The sequence below is a fragment of the Gymnodraco acuticeps genome, unplaced genomic scaffold (assembly GCF_902827175.1).
Source record: "Gymnodraco acuticeps unplaced genomic scaffold, fGymAcu1.1, whole genome shotgun sequence".
Taxonomy (NCBI): Eukaryota; Metazoa; Chordata; class Actinopteri; order Perciformes; family Bathydraconidae; genus Gymnodraco; species Gymnodraco acuticeps.
Window position 1 is genome coordinate 206515 of NW_022990856.1, and position 11709 is coordinate 218223.

Genomic DNA, 11709 nt, shown 5'->3' on the forward strand with positions numbered 1-11709 from the left:
AAGTCTAATACTTTTACAGATATTAAGGTGTGAGGTGTTTTGTTGATCAGTAATCAGTTAATCTGTATGTCTTCTTGTTACTTTTCTGATAGATCGTTTGCTTTTAGGATGTTAAAGATAGTACAATATACCTATGTATTATTCATGTGATTGATTATTGGATGAGGTTTCACTATAACCCTGAAGGGATGTCATATTTCTTGACAAGGAAATTAAGATAATTTAATCATTCATACAAAAAAGTATAGTTTATGATGTCAGAAACTCATTGTATTTTCAAAATGTGCACAATTGATATTTAGTGTGAAACGTATTTGTTTTCTCACTGTTTTATTTTGTGGTGATATAAATGTAATGCAAAAATAAAGGGCAATGGCACCTGCTTTTTTTATCGTCCCTTTATTATCTTTTATGCTTTGCAGTTGTCAAACAGCTCCCCTACTGGCTGATTGGAGAACTGCTGGAGGAAATCTCCCAGTTGTTCTAGAGAGAGCTTCTCCACCCAGTTTTCCTCCGTGTTCCTCGCTGTGGCAGCACCACTCTGAATGGGTCTGCCATTGTTGTCCACACAACAGTAGGCATTCCAAAGGTAGTCTGGGATATTGACCCGCTTCACATTGTTTTTCACAATCCAGTTGTCCACAGAGGGAACTGCACCAACAAGCACAAAGGCCTTAGAGCACTTGTCCCGGAAAAGGTCTGTGAGCTGGGACTCGTGGATCCTCCAGGCGTTCTGGTTCATTTTGGGGTTCTGAGGAACCACATTGGTCAGGGTGAAAGTGGCATTGCGGCCAGGGACTGTAAGAGAGAGAGGAATGGATAGTTACAGTAAATTATGCAAGATATCAAGTTTGTGGTTCTGGAGAAATAAAGCTGTGTATATGTGGTCAGAGGGAGAAGGAAAGATACAGAGATGTGTCCAACAGCAGCTGGATAAATTGTTAGTCTACATCTACAAGTTCAAAATGCACCCATTATTCTTCAACATTTTTAGGATATTAGCTGGAGGCAGGTTTTGTGGGGAAGGTCCAAATCCAAGGCAACAGCAGCTGAATAAGATTAAAGCAACCATACAAGTGCCTTTCCTCAACATTAACCAGGGATTCGCTAACTAATAAAGCCCTGACCTACAAAAAAACACTCAAAATGAAATACCCAAAATGAATAAGAACCTAAGGAAAATGAAAAAGTTAATTGCACCTTTAAATTTGATGAAAATACACTAATTTTAAATAACAATCTTCCAAAGATGTTGAGTATTATATGACTGAAGAGCTATGAAAATAAACGAAGAATGCACATATCTACTTATCTAATTCCAGCTTGGCAACTGTCATTCAGTCCTTGATTATTTGTGAAAGCCAGAACAAAAGCCAGGAGGCGGGCTCCGCTTATAAACAAAACTGTACGTTTTTATCTCAATAAAGTTTAAAGAAACGACAACATAACTTCCTTCTCCTGGCTTACATTGCAAACTATTTGCGATTTTCAAATCCAAAAAGGCATCCCAAAATTAGTGCCGAAATTGGCAAGGATACATTTTACATTCTTTTGGCCGACTATTGTCATATCCAGAGAAATGCACTGGCACTGCTGAGCCGAGGCTGCTGCAAAGCGTAAATGATCAGACCCTCCAGAAGCTCAGTGTGCAAACACTTTTGCTACCTTGGTTATATTGTGCAAAAATTTAATTATTGTATGCAATGTCAGAGTGGGGCAGTTTTTGTTGGATGCCCTCGCTGACGCTGAGCTTGTGTCGAATTGTACGGCCTACTATGCATGGACATTGTATTCCCAAGTAGACTCAGGTGTGCTCAAGAACTCAGGACCCCAAACTGGGAAATACAACCAACACCAACAGGGCCGGGAGGCCAGATGGCCACTGAGTGAGTATTCGTGTTGGCTAACGCTATTGTAAGCGGTTTTGTTGCGTTTAATCTATAACAAAGTGCTGAGTAATTAAAGTTGGTCTTTTATTGTGAAAGGTAAACACGGAAAGATTGAAGTGGTGTAGCGTTGCTATCTTTAAATCTCAGTAAAACACTATGCTATTAAAGGTGGGGTAGGTCATTTTGGAGAAACCAGCTAGAATGCGTTAGAATTTGAAAAATCTGCCACTTCCTTAGAGAGCCCCTCCTCCAACACACACGAACGCGCACATGACCAATGAGGGCACGAGATAAGTTTGTGCACAGATGGAAGGCTGACAGGCAGGTAGGCCATCCAGTTATTTTAGCCGGGCCTGCTAAAATGATTGGTCGTGCTTTTTACAGTACTACGGCTTCCACAGATGACATTTTTTTATGGATTTGTTGTCAAAGCACTTAAGATATTAATTGCTATCGGGATGTTAAGAGCATTCCATGGAATATAACAAAACGTGTATCTCGAGCCGGTTTCTCAAACTTACCTACCCCACCTTTAACTATTGTGTGCACTGTAACTACCCATCTCCAACTAAATGAGCATATTAGAGTTATCAACCAAAGACGGAGAAATGTTCCCATTAGGATATTCTTTGAAAAAGCTTTTTTTTATATATAATGTAATAAACAAAACAACTTCAATGGCATGTATGAATGTGTCTAAGTGTCTCGAGGCTACTTGAGTAGATGTGTAATAACCTTACTCCTCCATGGTTGATGAAACAAGTAAGATAGTTGGTTAAATACTAGCATACATGTAATACATTGTGATTTGGCCTAATCTGATATCCCCCTTTTGGATTAAACTGAAATCAAAGTTCATCCTCCCTTACCGGGATGGTGTCCGTTGGGGTTGAGGTGACCTCGGTCAAACCCAGAATGTGTGTAGTCCTCATTCAGAGCCTGTCTTTCTCCTTGGTAGACCCCAGGGTGGTCTTTCCCTAGCCAGTAGCCATCCTTCATTTCTGCTTGCCAGGACATGTTTACTAACTGTAAGACAAAAACTCTATCATTTTGAGGATACAGATGATGTCTAAAGGCCTCATATAGTATCATAATATTGCAGGATATCGATGCATTATGCACCTGGTGGATTACTTACAAACCACACTCTCCATACTTGATAACTATGTCTTACATTTTCATTTATTTGTTCATCAATTTAGTACAGTGGATTTGCATATACTACACAAACACAAATGTGCCACCAACCTGAGGCTCCACAAACCACCTTTTCTCCCTGCCACCTCCATTGCTGGGCTGGAAATGATAGGCTGAGTAGACAGCAATACGGTTGTTGGTGTCATACAGGGTGGCAAAGTGGTACCTGGTGGTGCAAAAGATTAAGAATAAAGGATTGAGAGATCAGGAATGTTTTAAGGGAAAAGTGTAAGAAACATTGAGTGCTCAAAGAATTTCTAAATTCTACTTTCTGCCCTTCCCTACCTGTTGTTGAAGCGCTGACAGAGACGGGCAGCACCAGGTGTAGAAGCCCCCCAGTCTGGCACCTTGTCCTTATAGAAGTACGTCACGCATTCTGGCACATCCTGGGACAAAATCACTTACTGAGCCACTTACCAACACACAGATAAAAATGTCCTTAACAATTTTGACTGAACTATAAGATCACAAACCTCAAAACGTTCAACAAGATCGGCATTAACAGAAAAGAGGAGCCAGAGAAGAGCGCACAAAGGGGAAAAAGTTTGCATCCTGGAAATAACCTCTAGTATTTGGGAGTCTTGATTGGCCTATAGAGTTGAATAAAACAGAAGATAAGCATGTGAGTTAGGGCTGGTCGATATACAGTAGACGTATATCAAATATCACAACATATTTCACTAAAACGCGAAATATACAGTTGACTATTGGGGCTTCCATTACATACACATGATTTCTGAAGAAATAATCATCGGTAATGTGGACATACCAACTTAGTGGGTAAAGACCAATAATAAACATTACAGAATGACATCACTGTAATGCAGCCTTCGAAACAGGAAAAAAACACACTTGTTCCATAGTATATCACATTATCTATAGCCGCATAACACAATATTAATATGACATCTATATTCAGTTTTTCCCTAATGATAAAATATTTTATTTGAACATGGCAGTTATGAACGCAGCAACTAAAAAAGGCTTGTTGGGCCTGCAAATGAAAGAGGATCAGTTTGTTATAATGTATTTTTAACTCACCCGCTGGTCCACCTGCCTGCTGCCACGGTCCACGCTGAGCAGAAACTGGCTTTTATGTATGACTTTCCGTCACCTTTCACCTAGTGTGCCCTTAACTTATCTGAACTCCTGTTACCATGTGACATTTGTGTGTGATGAACCAAAAATCGGCCACCACAAGGTGTAGATGAGGGAGTGTGTAAGAATTGAAAAACAACATAGACAATCCCAATATTAGCACTGCAAAGGTCTGATATCCTCCTATATTTATATATATTTCAGCTATTGATACATTCTAAGATTGAGAACAAAAATATAATCATCAATATCAATTATGTGGCTTTACTATCGGCTACAATAAATTAAGTCTTTATTTCACAAATAATTCACTGGCCTCCCAGCAGTATAAACTGTAACTGCAACATTAAAGTAATGAACAACTTAATACATCAATAATTATAATCCAATGATATAATAAATAATATTCAGAAATAGACCATTCTGAATAATAAATATTTAAACTTTTGGTATTTCGAGTATATTTTGATTATGATACCTTTCTACATTTTCTAAATTTCATTTGGAATCCATCAAGTTTTCCTTTATAGTAATTTGTATGTTCCACTATGTGGTATTACTACTTTTACTTGATACCTAATGATATGATCTATGCTAACAATCCCAAGTGCCGTTTTGAGTGCCATCATGTATTTTTACTTACTTTAATAGTTCCACCTCTTCTTCCACCACTGTTTTTTAAATCCTGACTTTGTAGTCAGTATTGTTTAATTTTGTAGGAAATAAAGCACATATCCATAACATAAATGTCTATTTGATATTAGGTTCACCTCCTAGAATATTGAAACATTGATGTGCATTTGGCAATTTACCATCCCTCATAGCCAGCAAGGTTATGTAACCATGATATCTGTTCATGTGCTGTTTTTCCCACGATCACAACACATGTGCGAATCTTGCATATGGATTCATACAAGGCTATTTTTGCCTAATACAAAAATGCTCTAAAGTTGAGAAAGGGTTCTATAGTTATCTCACTTAAAGTGCCTTCTGAGGTCAGGAGGTCAGGTTAACCTATACAAAGTGGCTCACTCCTTTAACTTGTTAGTTGACCAGCATACATACAGAATTTACAGGAATATAAATGCCTATAAATACAAAACATACTGTAACACAACCAACAGATTAAAATACACCCCATATTCAATCCCAACCATCATTTATTAAAAATATTGAATACCATATGTTTTCAATACAAAGCCACTCAACATTTTTTTCTTTACAAACACAGCTAGGTAAAATCTCCTTATACTAACCATAACACATCCAAACGTAATCTACTAAACTTCCAAAGATACTCCTTGAGAAGAAAAAGTTATTATAGAGGACAAAAGATGGCTTAAAGTCTAGTTCCTCAAACAGTTGCTATCTTTGGACTTAAGTTCCCCGTTTTGAAATAAAGAACGCCTTCTCCGTCCTATGGAGGATCTTCTCTAAACCATGCCCAATCGTGATGCAACTTTTACTTTTTAACTTTTACAAAAGAATGTGTTGCATGAACGCTTTTATTTGTTCAGGAACTTCTGTCTCTTTAGTGAAATACTTTTTTAGTTTTGTTAGGATATGTTCAACATTAACATTTAACGAAGTAAAAACTCCAGCACCACACTTATAGTATAAAGAACAACAGACACATTCAACTCACCAGCTACATGTTGTTAAAAAAACATCATAATATAAAGTGATTACATATGTTGACATGCAGAAAAAAATTATCCTGGGTTTATATCTCTGTTCAGGTCTACATTTGGAGTATAACTGTAATTTTGGAGCTGCAGGTTAAGGATGCTGAGCTGTGGGTCAACAGGTGATTGTTAGCCTTCAAAATAGTTTTGGATAAAAAGCGGCCCACTGAAGGTTGAATAATATTGAACTTGAATAAAAGCCACAGAGGCTGGTTGATGCCAGTAAAAACACACAGAACATTAGGGATAAGATAAAGAGAGTGGGGCTTTATTTAATCAGCCTTGTATTTTCCCATTACTCTGCTGACGTTCATTTTTCCCATTTACCAATCAGTGTACATCTCACAGTACACGACTGCAAGACAGTGAATGGCAATACACGATGTTGTAACTGTGTTTGCTCAGGGTAATTGCTTTCTTATTAAGGGAAATACAATTAACATATCATTTATGATCCATACTATTCGTTGTCTATCTAATTTTAGATGTAAGTAGTGTAAACCTCGAGAGAGAGGGAATACATCAAATCCAAACTAAAGACTTGGATCATAAACAAAAATGGTGAACAAAATAGAAAGCATTTCATGTACAAGACTTAATTATCTGAGTTGATAGAACATCAAGATAAAATCAAAGGAATTATTTTTAATTCTGTCCTGCAACTATGCTTTTGTCTGTCTTCGTTTATTTTCTTTCTGTATTTGTATTTATTTATGGGTTATTGAACTCTTGTTTTCCTTTTGTATGTATTTGAATAAGTTACCGACGTTTCCCAGATAATTCAGGTATTACTTTTTTGATGTGTGTTGCAACCTGTTAAACCCGAAAGACCCCGGTAACGGGGGCCTCCTGCAATATCTTGCAGAAAACAGTGTCTGAGGGCATGTTCATTTAATAAACTATGAATGTTTTATATCCATGTAACGGAAAGAAACTCATCTAACTGATCATTTAAAAAAAAAAATGTTTAAACCCCCCACAATGCTAACGCTGAGCCTCTGAATTAGCAACGAGCGAAAAATGCTAACAGATGACTGCACCGAAATTGACTCACAAAACCTTATTATTTATTATTTATCAAAAGTGGTCTTCAATGGCATTAAAACGATAAAAAAAACGATGCTGAAGTTAATCCATAGACTAATCCAATGTGTCTGTGTCACTTTGAATGATTTCTGATAATCCATGAGCAATACATCTGCTTTTCGGTTTTGAGATGTCAGACCTAGAGACAGCTTCACTCTGGAGCAAAACTGGTTGCACAAAGACGCCATCTTTTTTTTTAACATGAGTGTGTGCGGGGAGATTTGCCTTCGATTCTATTGGCTCTGTCAGAAAGAGATGTCACATGTCAATATCGAAGAAGGGGGGCCAGAGATAAGGAAAATCCACCCAAATGGCCCCAGAAGAGGTTTTTTTTGTTAAATCTGGTCAAATATCACTTGTTTTGCATCAATCTTGATACAGGGTACTTATTATATGTTGTACTTTGGATTCCTAAAGCTTTTAGTCTACTAACCCATCATTCAAGGTTAGTTTTCACTATAAGTACAACATATTTTTTGGACGGACACTATAATTTATAGTTTTTTACCATGTTCAATCTGAATTTTCTTTACACATTTCTTCTTTAAAATAAAAAACATCTATATTGATTCTGACTTTTCTACATCCAACTCACAGGTTTATCATTACTTTGAGAAAAAAGATTATTAATTTAACCCTTTTAGAAGGGAAGATATGGTCATTTGTTCTGGGAATGTCATTTTCGAGCCTGAGACCTGAAAAACAGGCTCAGGGCTTAACAGGTTAAAAGGCAGATGTTGTTGCTTAAGTCTGCCTCTAGGTCGCAGTGTTGAGTTATGATTTCAAATTCACCTTTTAATTCTATGTATTTGTTCTCTCTATTTGAATGCAGACTCTCCCAGTGTTTATTCACCTGGCAAATAATCATTGCTGCAAACTGATGATCCAATCCTTCATAGACTGTGATTCAAACGATCAACACAAATAAATGACTGTTTTGTTTGAATTGATACCTTCAAAGCAACAATAGTGAGGTTTGCCGGAGATAATCAAGGATGACACTTTGAATGACAAGAGAACATATTAAAGTGCCACTATGATGGATTTTAGTAACATCTTTCATGTTTTTGATTTGGGCCAGAAGTTCATTTTAATGGACTGCATCTTAAATGAACTTGACTAGTGCTTTGTTGCTTTAAAAGATCACAGGGATCTGGGTTCCCATGATTTAGTCTTATCCTTGAATCAAAATCAGTTGCTATTCGTCAATGAGAGGGAACTCGTTGTGGTTCAACAGGAAAACACAGTACTGTACGTGTGAGAGGAAATCACGTTTTAAAGGCTGCACTCCTGAGCAATATACCAAACTCACTTTTCGATACAAGCCTCTTACAGTTTGAGCAGGGAAACCACATTCTTTGATTTGCATTGATCCTGCTCACTTGATTGATCAGCTATATTTAGACTCTTAAAAAAACCACTTTGACTGTTAATTGCTTGCTCTGGCGAACGATCCAATATGGGTCGTGAGGATTATTGTTATCGGTTGAATTTGCAAAGTAATCAGCTTTTTAATTTGTCACTGGATGTGGTCAAAAACACTTGATTATTCCCTTGAACCCTAATGGTTCCCTCTGGGCTCATACAGCCTTTTATATACCACAAGTAAAAAAACATGTTTGACTTGGCTATATTTGCTTGATATTCTGTGATTGTATATATTTTATGAGAAGAGTTATAAAAAAGATATTTGAATTAAATATTTTTCAGTGGTATGTAGCAAAGGATTTTTAAACCCTGTTTGGGTCTCAGATCCTCAGTTTTAAAAGCTGGTTGAATATAATGCATTGTCAAAGTCCTGTATTAGCTTTTTATTGATAGTATGTTCTTTTTGGATAGACGAAGGAAGATGTGTGTTCATGTAACATCATTATCTAGAGAGCATCCTGTGATAAGATCATCACCTGGGACACAACATCAGGGCCAGGGGACTTGGTCGGATGCCCCTTGTTCTGACCACATCCAAATAAAACAAATTGGCCATCTTTTTTATTACAGCTAGAGATTTATAAAGTTTCCTGACTGTTTATTGCAAGGTTGAGACACTATCATCGTGACTGAACCTGTCTACAGAGAGAAATAAATGCCTGAACACATTTTGCCATGACACACACAGTTGAAAACAATACCAGAGTCACAATGCTGATGGTAAAGAAATCCTTGTTTGATGTGAATACAATTCTTTATGGTAATAGCTGCATTCTGACACTTTCATCAAATGTGCAAGCATTATATGTTTAATACAGTGTTTAAAGGTGACTTTAATATTTTTTTTTGTAAAGAAATGCATATTACCAGCGGCAACAGCAGTGAACATTGTTACCTTGGTAGTTTGTAGTGTAGTGTGTGTGTCATCAAAGTGTGGTACCTTTTTCTTAACACATTTTCTTGTTGGATTTGTTTGGACATATTACATTACATTACATTGCATTTAGCTGACGCTTTTATCCAAAACGACTTACAATAAATACATTCGACCAGGAAGACAACATAACATAATCCCTCTGTAAAGCGATTTAACAGCAGTGAATTATTACATTTCTTTATTTTTGATTAAAACAGCAACACAGCTTCAGATGGCATTTGGGAAAATGTCTACAGTTATAATATTCCGTGACTTATTAAAGAACACTATTTTGGGTTTCATGTTATAGTTTCAGTAAGAGCACATGGGGGGATTGGGAGGAAACACAGTAAGAAGTTCTTTCTGCGGTGGAGGCAGAAAGGTGAGACTGCACCTCTCCACACACTTCCTGTCTGTCTGCTCCAAGGACAGATGGCCAGACACACATTTTATCCCAGACAGAAGAAGGGGAGAGGGGAATTCAATCACACACTACAACCCTCCAGCACCCTCAACCCGATTTTCCCAATAGTTCGCCCCCCGTCACTACTCCCCCTTTATAATTTTTCTCTCATTCTTTTTTCATCTTTTGAAGTCGCTTCATTTCAGATGCATTCATACATTTCCAATATCTTTATGTATGAGTCTGTCCCCCCCCTTCCTCTTCCTCCTCCTCCTCACCACCGCCACCCAATGCCCCTTCCTTCCCTCTCCCCTTTCTCTCTCTTTCTTTATCCTTCTCCTATCCTCACCCCTTTCTTGTCTTACCTCCTTCTGTCTTCCACCTTTCTTCCCTATCTCCCCCCTCGCTCTCTCTCCCTCCATCCCATTACTGTAATCCATCACTCTTCCATCATCCACCATGCAAACAGGCCTCGTGGTTACCATAGCAACCACCTCCGGCCCGACAGTGCGCAGCCCCTCTCTGATTGGCTGGCAGGGCCCAGGCAGTCTCAGTCTGTCTGGGAGATGTGGTAATTGGCTGGGAAGTCCTACACACACACACACACACACACACACACACATTTACACAAAGTACAGTACTCTCACATTGGCATACAGTATACACATGCACGCACATGATACACACATAAACACACCTGTGCTTTCTCTGGGCCTAAATATCCATACATATTGTATTAAGTGAAACACACACACACACACACACACACACACACACACACACACACACACACACACACACACACACACACACACACACACACACATAGTGCATAAACATCCTCTGAGATATGAAAGGGAGACTGGGGTCAGAGTAATGAAGCTCATAAGAAGATGGGGGCTCTAGGCTCTGTGTGTGTGTGTGTGTGTGTGTGTGTGTGTGTGTGTGTGTGTGTGTGTGTGTGTGTGTGTGTGTGTGTGTGTGTGTGTGTGTGTGTGTGTGTGTGTGTGTGTGTGTGTGTGTGTGTGTGTGTGTGTGTGTGTGTGTGTGTGTGTGTGTGTGTGTGTGCGTGTGGTTTTGTGTGTGTTTGTGTGTGCACGCATGTCTGAGTGTGTGTGGCAGGCTTTTGTGTGTGTGGGTTTCTGTATGCACAGGAGGGCGGCGGTTGGGGGAGTAGTGCAGGATTTCGGATAAGGTTGGAGCTCTGCCAAAGGATGGATGGAGGAATTGGTTTTTCGGAGTATATTGTTAAAAATACCTATATTCCCCCAAGGAACCGAATGTGCACTATTTTTTGGTTTTCTGGCTTCTGAGAGGAAGCAGGCAAGAGAGGGGGGAAAAATGGAATTGTTGATCAGCTTGACTTCACCCTGCTGCTGTTGCTCAGCCAGGTCTGGCCAACATAGCAGCTATGATGAATGTCTCATCTCCAGGAATACATCACAAATAGCAAAACTGTACCTGCCCTGAATAGCTAAGTGTATTCTCTTCTGCAGTGTTGTTCGAAAACAATTGTGGACTATGGGGCTCTTTTGTCCCCGTTCCGCAGCTTTTCAGGCCAGCTAAAGAAGGAAAACAATGCTGTACCTTATTCTTTTGTCAATTCAGAGCCAATTTGCTCCTTTTTCAAACACATGAAAGGGTTAGAATATGTGTGGAGTGCGTCGCACAAAAGAAAATGAAGGATTCTAGTGAATTAATTTAAGCCACAAGAGGTAATTGGAAATGATAATGAGTTATTAAGAGTTAATGTCCTAAACGCACTGCTTTGATAGATTATTATCTGTAGAATGTAAAGAGGAGAAAATGGCTGGTGTTGGCCTCGGCTGTCTTCCTTACCTGGAATAAAAAAGTTAAATGCATCAATGCAGACGACTAGACGGACAAACTTATTCTCCAAAATCACATAAATATTGAGTAATTTATACAACAGAAACACAAATATACACACTCACACAAAATAACAACAATAACAATCAACACATTTTTCAATCTCATCTTTTTAAT

At 38.4% G+C, this 11709-nt stretch overlaps 1 protein-coding gene across 1 annotated transcript; it reads right to left on the minus strand.

Moving 5' to 3' along the window:
* Positions 1–383: 383 nt before the first annotated feature.
* si:dkey-243k1.3 (endonuclease domain-containing 1 protein) lies at positions 384–4138 on the minus strand. The gene is made up of 6 exons (XM_034233234.1): positions 4128–4138; positions 3560–3676; positions 3372–3472; positions 3138–3252; positions 2759–2915; positions 384–798 (listed from the first exon to the last, which is right to left on the minus strand). Exons 2-6 carry the CDS (start codon positions 3635–3637, stop codon positions 410–412), a joined length of 840 nt encoding a protein of 279 aa, XP_034089125.1. The 5' UTR covers positions 3638–3676; positions 4128–4138; the 3' UTR covers positions 384–409.
* Between the last annotated feature and the right edge of the window lie 7571 nt (positions 4139–11709).